Consider the following 18,344-nt stretch of genomic DNA (forward strand, 5'->3'; position numbering starts at 1 on the left):
TGGCTCCCAGCTCTGGCATCCAGCAGGGCTTGAGGGCTGTGTCTTGGGGGGATAAATATGGTGCACTTACAGATGCTCTGTTCAGTGAATGCTCATTGTCTAAGGTGTGAGAGCAAACACTGAACACTTCTAACACAACCCGCAAAATACACAGCCTTACCGCTGGAAAAAAAAATAAGAACTAAAAAAATACTGAATTTACATGTAGTTCTGGACGAGAATATCCTTTACCTAGCTGTTTGGCTTTTAACTACAACAACAAGAGAATTAATGAAACACGGGGCCATGGATTACACAGGTTTTGATTGCACTGATGAAATAATTCAAAAACTTTATTGACCTATAACCTGATTAGAATATGCCAGATGAGAATCAATATTGTACAGAAAGTTGTACAGAATTTTTTACATAGAAAACTTTACATCTGTACCATATACATTTTATCCATCTGAAAAAATTTTCTACATCCACTGTTAATATGGAATGCTTGACAATCTTGTCGTTTTTTTAACCATCAGAGCACAATTCACAGTATGAATACATTTCCAGTAAATCTAACCTCCTCAAACCATGCCAGATTTGTTATTTTAATATATTCAACATTAAATTCTGTACACAGAGTAAAATCTACATCAAGCCTCGCCACCCAAAAGAAAAGAAAGTGACAGCAACCTAGATTCATTTTGCAGTAATTCAAGTTTCGGTCCATGAAGGATCATTCTATTTGAATGGCTCACCTTTAGAAGCCCTAGGAGAAGGATATTACCAGGTAGTTACATCAGCAGGGACATTTTCCACCTCTTCTGTTGTTGTTGATCATGACAAGTGTCAGCCACAACAGCTTCTGGGCATGTTCAACCCTCAAAACAGCCACCCCCTCTAGAAAGGGCAAAACCAAAATCCCCACGAAATAAAAAAAGACAAAGTTTAACCCAAATGTTTAGTGCATTTGACAAAATATTATAGATATTTAGCAAATGAATAAGAAAATAAAGAAATAAAATAAAACAGTGCAGGAAGAACTATATAATGTTTAAGATTTTTATATTACAGACCTGCATCTCTGTACATTTTTCACAGAAGGATGATTACCAGTATCTCAGATAGCCTGAGTGTGCAAAAATCTTCAGAATAAGAATACCATAGCTGCTAAATATCTTACCATGAACGATAATTTCTTCTCCCCAACCCCCAATTATAAACATTTTATCCTTCAAAATACAGCTCTCCTGAGTTGTACTTCTTGCAGAAGTTCAAATCTTTACATCTGTAGTTCTTTGGGTAAGTTTCACTTCCACACCTGCCAAAATATGTGGGGCTCCCCCTGCACCGAGGACAGGGAAGGACACGTGGGCTGACACTGTGGAAACAGGCTTTTTGCTCGTGAGCCCAACACGACAAACAGAATCCACCAGGTTACAAAAGGGACTGGAGACTGCAGGTTCGAGCTGAAGTTTTAAGCTTCTTTACCAGTAACCCTTAGACACTGCAATTCAGAGAAACCATTTTTCAGGTAGGAAAGCTCAGCTCCAGGGTTCTTTTAAAGAGCGGAGGGATGTAAACGCCAAAAGAAAAATGCTTAGTTCCATCATTGCTTGTTTATTCCAAATTCCTGTTCAGGTGGTTGTGATATCTGAAAAACTACTCCAATTCGCAGAAAAAATCTTCTAAGAACAGCACGAAGTTCAGGAATCAAGTCAAATTGCATAATTTCACATAAAAGAGGGTAGTAGAACGATGCATGAGCTTTAAACTGGAGAGAAACGAATTGCTCTGTTAGTAGTGCTCGCACTGCAAACCAGAACCTCAAAGTGCTTTAGAGGCAACCCACCCGGGGCACTGCCCTGACGGTGAAGGCAGGAGAGGTGTCCGGGGAACACAGTGATCACTGATCATGCCGCTCAAAGACTGAGAAGCACACACAACTTAATGCACACATTATTCACCTACTTATCTATCCTTATTTTGAAAAATATTTTTCCATTACATTTCCTTGACAAACTTGTGACGAACTTTTAGTATTTATCGTTCTTTTCCCTGGGTAGTAATAACGCCAAAGAAGCCAAGCAGGAACCACAGTTGAGTTTTTATAAGCTATGTTACTGAAACTGTGTTTCTTATTTGTTAAGTGAAATGTTAATTTTTAGGGAAAATATTGCCATATAAGATACGAGGTCTCCAGGCAAAGACTACCTTTCGTGTTTATAGTTCAACTGATATACTTTGTATTTTTGCTGTAGCTCCTTATTCTCTGCATCCTCGTCGCCTGCCTGTTTTCTCTCCTTTTCTGTTCTTCACATCCCACGAGGTGCAAGGACGCAGCATGCCATAACCGTGGCAAGAAAGCAAACTGCGGCGTGAGGCAGACTGGAGTGGAAGTCCTTCCCAGCCCCTTGGCTGCTGGTGCCTTTAGTTGCTTCTCCACGCTCTACCCGGCCCACCATGCAGAGGGACACGCATGGGGACCCACAGCACATGGCTTGGGGTGGGTGTCTGTGTGGCACCAAGCTGCATCACGCAGCCTCTACCGGCTCTCAATCACTACCATGGCCCAAAGTGCCCGACGTCAGGCCACCAGACTAGGCACTTTAAAACCTGTTCAGTAATCACAGTAACACCTGCTTTCATTTATGCGCGCTGTAAGTTGCTACGTTTAAGAGTGAAATGTGTATTTCTGAAAACTTTAAATATGTATTTATATATACGGCTATACATTTATATTTTATATTTATTTTTATGGTTTAAAATTCCAAACTGAGCTTAAGGCCCATTCTCTAGGAGGGCTGAGTCACATGCAATCACTGAATGTACCAAATGAAAGGCCGGGGCCTGGAGCACAGGCCTGGGGCCCAGACACAGCTGTGTTTGGGGGCAGAGCTCAAGGCTGGGTGGAGGGTGGGCAGGTCAGCAGTTGCAAATTGTAGGGGATCCCAAGTAGCCTGCCAAGGTGCCCTAGAGGACCCCGACTCCTCCTCCTGACCCCCCGCCCCCAGAACCACGGACTGGGGGACAAGGCGGGTGCGGGGAGAGGAGGCTCAGAAACCCGGCACCTCTGCCCCCAACCCGGACAGACGCCCGTCAGGCTGGGACGCCGGGCTGGGCGCAGGGCCTCGAACTTACCCTGTTGTCGCTGATCTTCAGAACTTTAGTTAGAAACAGGAGCAGTAAATTAGTCCAGGCTTCGCGATGACTTTCTGACGTCAGAGTGAGGAAGTAACTCAGCGCTTCACTGCAGACACTGCAACAGAAGAGGCTCACTTTTACACGTGCTCGCGTGCCTGTTGGAACGACGGTCACTGAGGACGAACCACCAAGGCGAGGAGGGCAGAGAGCACTGACTATCAGGAACTTGCTAGACTGTCTGTTTACATGAACTAGTGTGTCAACATAAACACTTGCATGTTTTCCAAATAAAGACAGTAAAAGCAGCCATCACAGCTTATCAGGAAACCCACATGCCTCTCATTTCTAAAGTTCCAGTGACACGAAGCCCCTGGGCAGTGGCACACGCACCAGCTTGGCGTCCAGAGACGCGGGCTGAAAGCCGGGGCCCTCCCCCCGCGTAGTGAAGGAGGCGCTTCTTGGCCTGAACAGTCCCACCAATAACATGGGGAACGGAGACCAAGTGCTCTTAAAGCTCTCAAATGAGTTTAATTGGCCGTTGAGAACATCTGTTCCCCTAAGACGACACAAATATCCAATGCAAATACTACTATTCTCTCTGAATGGCATGTTTCTTTCTTAGCATAAGTTCAAATTTTCAAGGACAGACTTAAGCTGTCATGCAGTAAAAAGGGAGTGCAAAAAATAACACCAATAGAATTCCACATTTTTTCAAACTAAATGCAGGCAGGCAAGTTTTCACTTTCACAAATGGATGGGTTTGCAAAAATAGAGCGATCTATGGCACGAAAAAAGCCTAACAAGTATAGTATAAAGTTTTTGAATTTTAAGACAGAAAACTTCCTCCTTTCTCCTGTAACAGCAACACTGGACATGGTCTGTCTGTAAGACTGTATTTGACTCTCACGATCTCTTCCTTGGGCCCCAGCCTCTGCCTGGTCGGGCAGCCGGGCCGGGATGCACAGCCGGTGGCCTTTCCCAGCTCCGCACCGAGCAGCCACACAGGCCGACACTCAGCCCAGAGCCTTACTTTAAAAGCCTCTGCTGGACCTCCTCCCAGGCACTGGCCCGGCTCTCGTCCGTGTACATCCGGAAGAGAATGCGCAGCCCGCAAGCCAGGCTGCTGGTCTCCTGTTTCAGAAGGTTGGGTTTGGATTTGCCCTTGAAACCTGCAGAAAGGGAAGGTCCGCGTTAACTGACGAGGCATCTCACGGGGAGGCAGCCTGCGCGGAGCACACGCTGTGGGCAGCGGGGCACCTGCTGCGAGACAGCAGAGCGGCCTGGCCCTGTGCACTGGCGTCACACAGAGAAGGCACACTCTTGGCTGCGCGGGGGTGCTAAGTTGGGCATTTCTATGTTTAGAATTTCCTCCCTTTTCAAGCTGGGGAGAAAAAACAACTATTGCCTGGGAAGGCGCAGTTTCTGTTTTAGGGCTGAGTGCCACGGGAGGAAAGAGCCAGTGACAGGAGATGCCTGGCACCATTGGAGTGAAGACATCGATGGCAATGCCGTCCAATAAAGACCCCGTGGCCCAATCGGGGCTGGACCTGTCTCGACCAGCTCCCTGGCTGACAGCTCCCCACCTGAGTGTTCCCTTTTTCCCTTCTCTCTAAGAAATAAAGCCGCTTCCTCTGTCCCTCTGCCTCTACTGAGAATTCTTTCCCTCTCGGTGAGCAAAACCCACACGCTGGGATGGGGCGTGATTTGCCCACACGTCTGGGGAGCTTTCCGATTTGGGGGTCTCTCTCTCTCTGCTAACACAGTGACACACAGAGACCAGAGGGACACAAGCAGTCAACTCCCATCGTGTGAACACCGGCTGCACACCCACGAATGGCGAGCACTGAGGGCGCAGCGCACGGCTTACCTGCCTTCCACAGAGCCGTCCTCTGTTCATTGTTGGAGTTAAATGCTTTTGCAAATCGGTGTGACTCCAACAAGCAGTCCAGTAGCTTGAAGAGTTGTTGTGATGTTAAAAAGCGATACATTCCTTGGTCTTGAGTATCAACTCGAACGTCAAAGTCCACGGCATCTCTCTTTGGAAAACAAACCACCACAGCACATGCACACACAGCCACAGATGTTAGTCAATTTAGAAATCCACGCTCCCAAAGACTATAGAACTTAACCTGCTCTGTCTCAGCAGAAAAGATGCATCTTGTTATTAAATTTCCAGAATCTTCACTCCATGCATCCTAGTCACCGAGCACCACACCTCTAGTTCCCGACAGCCCCCGCCACAATTCCTGACTCCCAGAGCTCTGCCCTCGCCGGACCTTCAGGCTCCTGCCGTCACTTCTCTGCTCCCCTCCCTCCCCAGGTCCTCGCTTCTCTTAGCCAGTCTGAGCCCATGGACTGTGATGACGGACACTCTCCTGCATAAGCCACCCCCCTCCTGTTAGTAACTGGCTGGCAAACTGCCTGCTCTCCGTCTGCCACACAAAACACACGCCTGGAGGGAGAGGGATCTTCTCTTTAAATCCAGGGGCTCTGCGTGCTGCCCTGCAACCCCCTATGTGTCCGTGGTCCACTTTCCTGGAGACCAGCTCACATTTTCACTTGTCTCCTCAAGTATCAAGAACTTCCTCCCCAATCTCACTTGGGGGATGACTTTGCTTCCTATCTCAGGGAGAAAGCAGAAGCTCTCAGAAGAGATCTCCCACAGACGGCCACCACTAACCGACTAACCTCTGACATTTACAACCCTCGATTTGCTGGCCTTCCTGTTACCCTCATGAACTGGCTGCGCTTCTACGCACGACACGCCGGGCGCTGCACCAGGCACCACCGCCATTCGCTCCTGAAGACTGCTCCCCGCCCTCTCATCTGCACCGTTTCTCTCTCTCCGGGAGAACTCTCACCCGGGAACGGGCTGCAATGCTGCCCATCTTACCGATAAAACAAAGCAAACGCTTCTCCTGAGCCCCTTCAAGCCCTTCAGCTACTACCCACTTCTCTGCACCCTGTTTTAGCAGCAGAACTCCTTGGCCGACTTACAGATGTCTGCTGTCTGCAAATGTCCTCTCTTCTCTTGTGCCCGTTTTAGCAATGCTTTTGCACCAACATTACAATTAAACACAATGTCAAGGTCAACTAACGTTCACCAAACTGCTAGAGCAACTCCCTAGGGCAACCGCTCACTCGACCCACTGAGCTTCTGACAGACCTGATCATACCCCTCTCCTTACAACCTTCTTCACCTGACTTGCTGGACACATGCCCTTGGTCTCCCGCCCAACCTCACCCCGATTCTTGTCCTCGGGCTCTTTACCACTTGCCTGATCAACCACAGGGCCCAGGGCGCGGCCCTGACTCTCCCCTCAGCTCTGTCCACACTCACCGCCTCGGCCATGCCATCAGTTCCACGGTTTAAAATGACATCTGTGTGGTGACTTCCCCAAATGCACCCTCTAGCTTGACCTCTGCTCTGAAGCCCAGACCGCGGAGCTAACGCCCTGCTCCACAGAAAGCTGCCCTCACGCCCACTCACCTGCGCCGCGGCTAAGTTTTCCGCGTCCTCCTTCTTACTTGTGGCGGGGAAGAACACGATGTTGTCGATAGTCTGGATGAGTTCCAGCTGCACAACACATTTAATCAACAGGGCGGCAAACAATTTTTGTTCTGGAAATTCTGTGAGGAAACCCACCCCAATGCACATGCAAACAAAAATTATTTTGAATCCTTTATAATTTCTATGACATTACAATGCTAAGGAAACACTAACATGTATGAAGGCAACTTGCACGTTTCACACTGAGGACAGCCTGCTTCTGCACATAAGCACTACTCAGTAAAAGCTTAACTTAACCATATTTAGAAAAGCCTTAGAAAATTGACTTTTTAAGTAAACAAATACATTCAAAATGACTTAGAAAAGTAAATATGTTCAAAGTCCACTACAAATTTACAAATAAGACTTACGTTATTCCTTAATAAAATGGATCAAATGGAGTAAAAGCTACACCTTTAATAGCATTTACTACAAACCCAAGTTTGCCTTTTGACTCTGGGTAAAAGAAAAACCCAGACCAGAAACAGATGGCGGGGACTCGACCTGAGGCTGGAAGTGAGGGGCAGCCAAGAATCCTGACCGACGGGACCATACTGGGGGGCAATCTGAGCACATGTTCTATCTAGACCCAGGTTAGTAGTTGTAGCTAAGAGGCCCTTCTATTTCCAAAGGGACCCAGAAGCACAGACGGCTATAAAGTCACACCGAGCATATGACTATACGAGTGACGGCGGGGAAGGACCCAGTGCTCCCACACCGCCGGGGCTGGGACATGCGCTTCAACAACTGGCTGGGAATCTAGCAGCCGACAGGACCTGCTTCTTGACAGAACTTTCCCTTTCACTGGCCATCCAGTTAAGTAAATGGAGAAACCAAGGTTAGGAGAGACGCCTCAACCGCTGAAGCCCCGGGGTGCTGTGCCGGGCCTGCCGGGGGGCGGGTGCCCGGGGGGAGCCGTCTGCTCGGCGGCCTCAAGGCAACGGCTCCAGCTCCGCGTGACTGATTTGACAGTCCTTCAGTTTTCTCCTACTTCGCTTCTGTTACAAATTCCCTTTTCCAGCACCAATTTCTGGAAGCGAAATTCATGTTTTCGGGATTGGGGGGAGATAGCAAAATAACTTGCTTAAATTTTTTCTTATTTAGGTCATTCATAAAGGCTCCTTCCCAGACAGTTTTCAGAAATGCTGCAGTACTGAGTATTTTGTGCTTGGTACCAGAGCTCAAGTCAAAAGACAAAGAATAAAAGACACCCCAAGTCCCATGGCTGTCTCCTCTTAGCCCTCCCTCATCCAAGTGGTAAGAGCACTTCTCGGCCCCGGGAGCAGGAGTCTGGGGCAGCACTCCCGGGCTCGGGGGCTCGGAGGAGGTAGATGTCCGAGGAGACACGTCTCATCAGCTCCAAAGGCAGCTGCTCAGGCGGTCAGAGCTGCCAGCGGGCAGCTGAGGGCCGATGAGGAAACTGCAGGATGAGGTCCTAACTTCAGTCTCACTGGCAAGACCAGTAGCACGCTTAGGGGACAATATCTATTTGTCCACAAGGGCTGACACTGCCAAGGGTCACACAGGCAAACCACTTCACCGGTCACAGAAGGAGAAGGAGCAGAGCCAAGTGAAGATGAACTCTGTGGGTCAGCAGGCACTGGACGAGACGCTGGAGCAGCGGTGAAACTGTGCAGAAGGAACGAGACGGCTGCCCCCTGGGAACAGGGCCAAAGGCCCTGCCTGCACTGGGGGTGTCCGAGCAGGAGGTCCTGGCGGATGCCTCCTCCCGGAGCAGAGCACCTACAACTGTCCACCACGTGGGGGCTCACGGGGACACGGTGAACGTGCCCTAAACAACCTGGCATGGTTGGAGCAGGTGTCTGGCAGAAGAAGGAAGCTAAGCCCTCGGTTCAGGGTGGCGGGGAGCAGCTCCCTTCACTCTAGTTAAAGCAATGTTCCCAGATCAACCAAGTGAAAACTCTACAATGTGTGACCATGTCCTTCCCTTTCAAAGTAAAGTGTATTTCAGTGTGGTCTTGGGGCTGAGAGAGCAAAGCCATGTCCTCACGGCATTTTCCAGTGCAGACTGAAGCTGTTAGGGATTCCTGTATGAGCCATGCTGCTCTCCAGAGAACAGGAATAAAAAATGAAAATGGGCCACTCATCACCACCCAACTCCCTTTTAAGAAGTTTAAGACTGAAGCCAGAGGCTTCTTTCAAGGAGGATACTACATCTGTCCTCTCTCAAGAACAAATGTAAGCAGCTAAGATTAACAAAAATTACCTGAAAAAAACTAACTGAAAATGGGTCAATTACCTAAATATAAGAGCCATAAACGTAAAACTCTTAGAAGAAAATACTGGGGAAAACCTTCTTGGCCTCAGACTTGGCTGTGGATTCCTAACTAGAACACCAAAAGCATGAGCAGCAACACAAAAACAGATAAATTAGACTTCATCAAAATTTAAACCTTTTGTACATCAGCAAACACTATCAGTAAGAAGTGACAAGACCTAAAGAATGGGAGAAAATAAATATTTGCAAATCATGTATGTGACATGGGTTCAGCATCCAGAGTATGTAACAAACTCTTCTAATTCAACAACAAGAAAAACTCCAATTAAAAATGAGCAAAGGACATGAATCGATATTTCTCCAAAGATATACACATGGCCAACAACATGAGAAAGAAAAAATACTCAACATCATTAACCATTAGGGAAACACAGAGCAAAACCACAATGAGAGAACACTTTACACCCACCAGGATGCCTATTAGAGGGCACGGGAGGAGGGGAAGGAAAAAAGAAATGTTTGTAATCATGCGAAAAAACTGAAATTGCTGGTGGGTGGGAATATAAAATGGCACAGCCACCGTGGAACACATTTCAGGGATTCCTCAAAATGTTAAGCATAGAATTATCAAATGACCCAGCAATTTTACTCTAGGTATGTAACCAAAAGAATTAGAAACAGGTAGTTAAATAATACTTGCACACAGACGTTCAAAGCAGCAGTACTCATTCTAACTAAAAGGTGCAACAAACCCAAACGTCCATCAGCCGGGTACAGGATAAACAGAATGCGGCACATCCACCCCAGGGACAGTCAGCTACAAAAAGGAATGAAGGAACCACTGATCCACTTTACAATGTGGACGGACCTTGAAAATATCATGCTAAATAAAAGCCAAACACAAAAAACCACACTGTGTGATTCTGTTTATATGAAATGAGCAGAATATACAAATCTGCAGACACAGAGCAGGCCTGTGGCTGGCAGGGGCCAGGGAAGGGGAGAACCAGGGCGACAGCATGATGGTTACAGAATGGTTACGGGGGTTCTCTGGGGTGTAAGACTGTTTTAGAACTAGACAGAGGCAGTGACTGCACACACTGTAAGTGTACTAAATGCCACTAAATTGTTCACTTCATGAACAGTTACTTTTGTTCTTTTCTCTGTTACAACTTTCCTTTAGTAAATGAAACTGAACCAAGTTAGTAAAAAAACAGAAGGAATTCCCCTTTGCGAGAAGAGCTGAATGAAGAAGGCGAGGGAGGCGCAGAGGAGACCTGGGCCGGGGTGGCCGAGGGCAGGGAAGGCTGGCCCCTCAGGAAGCCCAGGAGGAAGGCTTGTCGGGCCCCACTTTCGCAGAAGAACACGGGACCCGCAGGCAGAAGGGGATGCTGAGGAAGACCCACGTGCGTGTACTAACCCCGGGTGAAAGCGCGGCAGAGAAAGCTGGTCCTGCAGGTGCTGGCCGAGTCCCCGAGCATCCCCAGGGGAGCGTCTATCGGGGACGCCCGAGCTGGAGCAAGTGTAGTAACAAAGCGACCACACGACCGACTACAGCACGTCTGCTAGCAAAGGCAGAAGCACGGATCTCACACCCTGCCTACACAGAACAAAACACACTATTTTTATTAAGAGAATAACTCACTTGCTGTGGGTTTGATTTTGCTGACTTCTTCACTCACAGTGGAGACAGAAGCCAATGGAGCTTGCTGTCTATTATCTGCAGATCTCGGCTGAATAGAATCATGAATATCTACAGATTTCTGCGATATTGTATCCTAGTAAAACAAACAAAAAATTCATTATAAGTAAAATGAATAAAGCTTAATGAGGAAAAAGTTTCTATTACACTGTTTTTTTAAGAAAATTACATTGTGTCCCTATGAAAATGACACTGTACACACTGCAATTATGGACAGAATGAGAAAATTGTTTAATATTACCTAAACATGGGTAAGAGCTGATAATCTTTATGAGAAAAGCTTCCTTTCTGACCTTCGATGGGCGTGGGCCTGACACCACTCGAGACCAACAGATAAAAAAAGGTAAGCTTCACTGTGCGGAGAAACTAGTCAGCAGTCCCCATGAACTCTGACGAAATCTAAACAGAACACATACATGTGGGCGGGGGGGGGGGGGGGCAGATCTCTGCAAGCTTTGTAAGAGTGCGTTTAGGGAAGGATGCTCTGTCACCTAAGAAATCAGTGACCAGAAAGGTCAGTGAGAAGGTGACTAACTAGGAGAGTGGTGTCATAAGAGAAGCTGACATGCAAATCCAACAGAGCTGCACCAGAACTCAGACCCAGCCATGTGTGACCTTGGAAAAGCAATGACTCTTCCTGGGCTGAGGTTTTCTGACCTGAAATGGAGATGACGCTTTCCTTGCTAAGGACGTAGGTAACAAATGCAACGCACCAGCACAGTGTCGGACAACAGATGGCTGACGTGACTGCTCTTCTGGCCATACACTGTCCCAGCGTGCAGCACACTCAGAGAGGAGACAGAACTTGGTTTCAAGATGAACTGAAATTCTGACGTAACAGTCCCAGATACTGATGTAGGAATCGCCTACTGGCTCCATTTCTCTGGTACAACACTGACATACAGATTTTGGTACCATGAAGTGGATGCTGCTGTAACAAATACCTAAAAGTGTGGAAGTGGCTTTGGAACTGGGCAATGGTAGAGGCTAGAGGAATTTTGAGGCTTATGACAGAAAAAAACGTAAAGTGCCTTGAAGAGACCGTTGGTAGAAAAACACGTTAACCTCAACTCTGATAAGGATTCAGAAGGAATAAAACGCATGGTAGAGAAAGCTTCTATCATCCTGAAGAATATATGTACGGTTGTGAACAGAATGTCGATAGAAATATGAATTTTAGAGGCGCTTCCTCAGAAAGAAACCAGGAACATGTGACTGGATACCCGAAGAATGGTGGCCCTTGTCACAAGCAGCAGAAAACTTGGCTGAATTGTGCTGCACTACTGGGTGGAAAGCAGAACTTGTAAGTGAGGAACCTGGATAAGCAGCTGAGATCTCCAAGCTGCTGAAGGTGTGGCCTGGCTTCTCCTTAGTGATTACAGAAAAGCTTAAGTGAGGAGATGCATGAAGAAGGGACTGTTAAGCAAGAAGAAACTCGCATGTGATGGCTTGAGAGGCTCTTCACCTATCCAGATTGCAAAGGACGCTAAAATCGGGCAATTCACTGTTAGCAAGCATGCCCTGGAGAGCTGGACAACTGTCTGCGGAAGCGATTAGGTGTGTGACTAATGGTTCCAAACAAGCAGAAGCCAGAAAAAGAGACAGGGTTATCCAGGAAGGATGTGCTGACAACCCTCCTGTTTAATGGTGTGGATTTTCTTGACATACACCAGGATTTTGAGAACAGTATACCAGCAGGAACATACCAACCTGTACTGAAAGGGACAGAAAAAACATGAAATGAAAGAAGGCTGTCAGGCTTCTGGGATTCCTCAGGCAAGAAATGGGTTGACAGAGCTCCTTAACTGCAAACATGTGCTAACCTTTAAGGAAAGGAGTACATTCAGAGGGCAGAGCTGCAGAGCTCCTTCTGGTCAGAGGGAGAAGCCACGGGCCCAGAAGGCAGAGCATCAAGCCCCAGAGATTATCCTCAGGCATTGAAACTTAATGAATTTTCCCTCCTGGGTTTTGAACTTGCTTAGGACCAGTGACCCTTTCATTCCTTCCAATTTTTCCCCTTTGGAATGAGAATATTTACCCTATGCTTGCCTATCACTGTATTTCACAAGCATGTAATCTGTTTGCTAGGTCCACAGATGCAGAGAAATCTTGTTCCAGAACAGACCACATACTTGATCTAGGTGACTTAGATGATGAGATTTAGATGAGATTTTGGACTTGGTACTGATGCTGTAGTAAGTTGAGACTTTTGGGGATATTGGGACAGAGTGAGTATCTTTGTCCAAAAGATAAGACATAAACCTTTGGGCACCAGAGGGCAGACTGTCAGTGGGCTAAATTGTGATGCCAGAAAGGTAAGTCCAAGTCCTAACCTTTGGTACCTGTGAAGGCTATATGGAACTAGGGTCTTTAAAGTTAAGGATCTTGAGATAAGTTCATTCTGAATTTAAGGTGGACTCTGAATCTAATGACCAGTGTCCTTATAAGAGAAAGGAGAGATAGATTTGACCTTACACAGCTATGTAAAGATGGAGGCAGAGGATGGAGTGATGTGTGTATAAGCCACGGAATGCCAAGGGTTGTGAGCAGTCACTAGAAGCTAGAGGAAGCCAAGAAAGATCCTCCCTTAAGGCCTTGGGAGGGAATGTGGCCTTGCTGATATCTTGAGTTTGGACCTCTGGTCTCCAGAACTGTGAGAGAATAAACTTCTGTTGTTTGAAGCCACTAAGTTTATAGTAATTTATGGCAGACCTAGGAAACAAACAGGCTGGGTGAAGGGTATATTACAATTCTTTATACTGTTTTTGTAACTTTAAGGTGAAATTATATCAAAATGGAAAGTTTAAATAAAATAAAATTCAATAATATCTTGAGCCTGGTATGTGAATCAGTATGTAACCCGGTACCTGCGTCTTGCACTCTTGAAATCATTTTATTCCATATCTCACACCATCTATATTTTATGCCCCCTTTTTAGAAGAGTTGGGCTCATATACAAGAATTTACTCCATGGTAAAATTATTTACCACAGAAAGTTAACTAATTTAAAATATGCTTTATTTATTAAAACTTACCAACTGTTTTTCACTCACAGGAGATGGAGGTGGGGGAGCAGTTTCTCCTGAAGAGGGACGCCAGGTCAAGAGCCTTTAAAACACCAAAGTCACACCAATCAGAGTGGGAAGCATGCCACATCCAGCATACTTTGAAATGACATGAGCTGGGAAGTAAGTTCAAGTTGTCCTACAAACAACCCAGGTGCCATCAACAGTCACTCAGCGAGGCTACGTCTTACCTTCCCCTCAGTAAAAATTCCCCTACAACTCAATTACAAACTTATCCCTTAGAAAAAGATGACAATTAACTGTAAAATACAACATTTACAAATAAATTTTCCTTAGATTATTAAATTTACAGAACTAAACTAAATGCTGAGGTTTTTTTTCCAATTCAGAACCACTGTTTGGTTTAAACTGTATGAATAAAATCTGATAAAATCACTTCATTATGACCCAAATTTTGGATGCTCAGACTAAAGGTTTTGGTTTACAAAAAATTTAATTCATGTATCTGTTATGGTTTATAGGAGTTTTATGAAATAAATACAAATTCATGGAACACTGAGATATTTTAAAAAGGATTTCCATTATGAGAAATCACTAGGTACTATCAAACCTTTTATATCCATCATTCAATATACAAACATCAAGTTGTATAAAATAGTCTTACGCATGTGGGATCGTGGTTTTGAAGATGTCCAGGGTGCAGTTGCAAGTTTTGTCCCAGATTTCTAGGGTAAATTTTTCACCATTCAGAATAACAACGTTCTCTAAGCAGTTTGTACCAGATCGTGCTAACTGCTCATTGTCTAGAAAAGAAAACAGCAATTCATTTGTGTATTACCAGGGTCACATTTAACACTTTGTGTCACTTATCTAGTAGAGACCTACCTTGCTGCACACACCAGTAGAGCTGGGAAAAAATGTCATCCAAAAGTACATCACTGAGTACTTCTAAATACTGGGTGAACACATCACAGATCGCGTAAAGCGCGTGGTTACAAGTTGTTGTCATCCACTCAGCCTTCTACAGGGGAAACAGTCATTAAACGAAGGTCAGACCATTCATCAACTACTAGAATTAGAAAAGCAATATGTTGCATACTTAAAACATAAGCCTGTCTGTGTTCCTTTCAGAGCACTTAATTCCCTCCAGAATATTACATTCATCTCAGAGGCTTCGTATCAATCTGGTATCTACTTCTCTTCATTATCCCATAACCATCTATGTATAAAATGATTCAACTACTTTCTGTACTTTTTGTTTTAATCATAAAAAATAACCACTTAAGAGGGAAAAAACCACTACTGCTTTGTCTTGCTATTAATGTTACGATTTTTCAAACAAGGGGCACTAATAACAACTGGCCGTGCTCCAGAACACGACAGAACATAAAAGAAAAACAGGAAGGAAATAATAGGAACTTACCCAAGCGGGGTTAGCATAGGTTTAAAATGAAACTGGTGTAAGCAGTTTCTTTATTTTTCTCAAATACATAAATGATTAATCTGAATTGATGATTTTTATATATGGTTTTGTGCCAGTGCACAGACATGTCTACTTACTAAGACATTTTAAGCGTCTACCTGTAGGTCTAAAGCAGTTTTGTGCAGGTCAGTGAGGCCTTAAATCTGCACTTACTCCACTACATGGGCCGAAACACGAAGACCTGCTGTTCCCTCTCCACACGGACTGCAATGAGTACCTATCACTGTGTGCAGTGAAAGACACTGACACAAACAAATAAAACTTACCATGCGTTCTTTATTAACTCAGAATAAGAACTCACTATGAATACGAAGGAAAGCTACTGATGTTTTAGTTGTGACAATATTAAAATGAGGAAGATACTGGAAGTTCAATTAAAAACAACAAAAGCAAAAACCCAATTCATTAACTCAGTTCTACCCCCAAATCGTATTGTTTATAAAGACGTACTATATTCTAATGCCTTAAAGAAAAACCTTCTAGTATTTTTTTTTTTCTGTTCTCTACATTTAATTTGAAATACTAAAATGTATTAGAAAAAGAGAGCCTTTTGACTTGAGTGTTACATGAAAATTTCATATTCTCTTACCTCTGTCTGCTGTTCTGGCAATTTCATGTTGTCAAAGATTCTGAAAACAATTCTAAATAAATCTTGCCACCAGTGTTTTTCATAAGTGTGGCCATAAGTTTTCATTATTTCAAACATTACTGTTAAACCCCTAAAATGATAAAAAAAAAAAAAGTTAAAAAAGCATATCACATCAAAATCCCCCTCCTAAAATAGTTTTTATAGTTAACAAAACTACTGAACACAAAGTTCAACAACCAGCTTTAAGCTTTGCTTTCAACAGCTTCGTGAGCTTTAGAGATTTAAGCTTTGAAACAGGCCTCCTTAGGGTGCATCATTTAGGGAAAAACTCCAAAGGCCTTCGTCTTAAAGATTTTTTTCTTTTCTTTTTCTTCCACTCCCATCCCATCATTCCAGCATTTTAAAATTGTAAATGAAATTACAGACTGAGGAAGATCATCATTTGGGTGAATATTAATTTTGTGGAAGAAAATATACTGACATTAGTCTAAGAACAAATTAAAATTAGATTTTGGAAAAACTTTTTCAAAGAGCTATATGAATTTTTAGCCAACACTCTAATTGTTCATATAATATCCTCAAACTAAAGGATATTATATGCGGGGGGGGGGGGGGGAATATCATGTGGGCAGGGTGCCTGTTTCCTGCTGTATCCCAGGCACAGAGCAGCTCAATACATAGTGAAGTATTCGTTGAATGAAGAGTATTCCATTCATTTCTTCTGAGTAAGTATTAAAACTAAAACTCAAAATTGCCTTCCTGATTTCTTACTATCTTTCTTGAATAAAGTCTTCATTAAAAAGCTTGATCTTTTCTCTACACATTAATCTCTTCTAGTAAACTACAGGTACCCTTCCACTTAGGAAAGATTTGTATTTCCAAAAGTCTGATGGAAGTAAGCTGGAACAAAGTTTCTCCGGGTTAATTATTTAACTCTAAATCTACAGAATTTTGAGAGACTGAAATGAGAATACACATGGAAGCACTTTGTAATTAGCGTGTTACATAAATCACAGTGTTGCATTTTAAAATGTAATCCAAATAACTGCCCTTCCAAATCCTGGAACGAGATAAGAAAAAGCCATCACTGGACAAAGTTTACTCATATTTTCTCTCTTTTTTATCAACTAGAACACATATTTTCTCCTCTCTTTCACAACTCATCCATAATCTGGAACACAGGGTATGGTGAGAAGCAACGTAGCGTGGTCCCAGACAAGGACAGGCTAAGAGACTAAGAGAGCAGATAGGTCCTGAGTCTAACCGATTTCTATAAATAAACAAGGGCAGGGAGAGGGTGTTGAGTTTACAAGACTTTTCAGTTATGACATGGCAGTTGCTCTACTCAAGTGGCTGGACATTTGAAAGTTGGAAATCTAAATAATTTAGAGTTACATCAATTGGCGGCTGTCTTGAATTCTATCAAAGTTCCTAAAAGGTCCACCAACAAAAATTTCTCAATGCCTAAATGCAAAATAAAATGTTAGAGCCTTTCACCTAAGCCTGCCCGCTCTCATAAATTCATAAATAAATAAATAAATAAATAAATAAATAAATAGAAAGAAAGAAAGAAAGAAAGAAAGAAAGAAAGAAAGAAAGAAAGAAAGGAAAGGAAAGGAAAGGAAAGGAAAGGAAAGGAAAGGAAAGGAAAGGAAAGGAAAGGAAAGGAAAGGAAGAAAGGAAGGAAGGAAGGAAGGAAGGAAGGAAGGAAGGAAGGAAGGAAGGAAGGAAGAAAGGAAGGAAGGAAGGAAGGAAGGAAGGAAGGAAGGAAGGAAGGAAGGAAGGAAGGAAGGAAGGAAGGAAGGAAGGAAGGAAGGAAGGAAGGAAGAAAGAAAGAAAGAAAGAAAGAAAGAAAGAAAGAAAGAAAGAAAGAAAGAAAGAAAGAAAGAAAGAAAGAAAGAAGGAAGGAAGGAAGGAAGGAAGGAAGGAAGGAAGGAAGTCATATGTTCTTGTGATTACTAAATTCTATGACAAGTTCCCAAGGTTTGAGTCCTATTTTAGATTATTTTCTATTTCATAAAAATTTGTTGTAACAAATGATACTATAAAAATGAAAAATTTCTTAGGATATAAAACAAACAACCTTGGCTGGGGATGAGTGTGCTTCTGACATAAGGGAAGGAAGGAGAGATTCATTCTTTAATTACATTCTATCACTGATTTGTTACAAGTCTGTATTCTTTCTGACTTAAAAAAAATCCAATAAATCTAACTGTCCAAAGGACTAAAAAGGAGGCGGGAATATATAAAAGAGGGATTTTGTTTTACACAATACCGAACTCATGCCAAGCACTGCTGACAGATACCAAGACACACAAGTTGGTCACTTCAATCTGGCGGTCAAAAATACAGGGTGAGAAAAACTATACTATTGGATTGATATGGACTGTAAAAAGTTCATATAACAAGTTCTTATAAGAAGTGTGGGCTGAGCACTTGTCCGATTACATTACATTCATAATAGTTTCTTTACAAATGGACTATATATTCATACAGTTCTTTTATTGAGAATGTACTTTTGAGAGAGTTAAATTCTTTTTGAATAGGCCTAAGTTATTCAAAACTGTTACTGGACAGTCTTTAAAGAGAAATAGTTCTTTGCCTAAAATACACCAAAGACATGCATTTGGAA

The 18,344-nt window shown here is 43.8% G+C and overlaps 1 protein-coding gene across 2 annotated transcripts in view; it reads right to left on the reverse strand.

Moving 5' to 3' along the window:
* Positions 1 to 299: 299 nt before the first annotated feature.
* The window catches only part of ARFGEF1 (ADP ribosylation factor guanine nucleotide exchange factor 1), a 99,020-nt gene continuing 80,975 nt past the window's right edge, over positions 300 to 18,344 (reverse strand). Inside the window, exons 30-39 of one of the 2 annotated variants that reach the window (XM_031441515.2) lie at positions 15,713 to 15,842; positions 14,526 to 14,661; positions 14,305 to 14,443; positions 13,650 to 13,722; positions 10,558 to 10,690; positions 6,614 to 6,753; positions 4,991 to 5,159; positions 4,154 to 4,292; positions 3,121 to 3,238; positions 300 to 1,753 (exon numbers count right to left, since the gene is read on the reverse strand). In XM_031441515.2, coding sequence (XP_031297375.1) covers positions 1,589 to 1,753; positions 3,121 to 3,238; positions 4,154 to 4,292; positions 4,991 to 5,159; positions 6,614 to 6,753; positions 10,558 to 10,690; positions 13,650 to 13,722; positions 14,305 to 14,443; positions 14,526 to 14,661; positions 15,713 to 15,842 — 1,342 coding nt within the window. In that variant the 3' untranslated portion in view covers positions 300 to 1,588. Of the gene's footprint in view, positions 1,754 to 3,120; positions 3,239 to 4,153; positions 4,293 to 4,990; positions 5,160 to 6,613; positions 6,754 to 10,557; positions 10,691 to 13,649; positions 13,723 to 14,304; positions 14,444 to 14,525; positions 14,662 to 15,712; positions 15,843 to 18,344 lie in introns of those variants that run through there. The other variant, XM_031441516.2, reaches the window with a different exon arrangement.

This window comes from Camelus dromedarius, chromosome 30 (genome assembly GCF_036321535.1).
Source record: "Camelus dromedarius isolate mCamDro1 chromosome 30, mCamDro1.pat, whole genome shotgun sequence".
Taxonomy (NCBI): Eukaryota; Metazoa; Chordata; class Mammalia; order Artiodactyla; family Camelidae; genus Camelus; species Camelus dromedarius.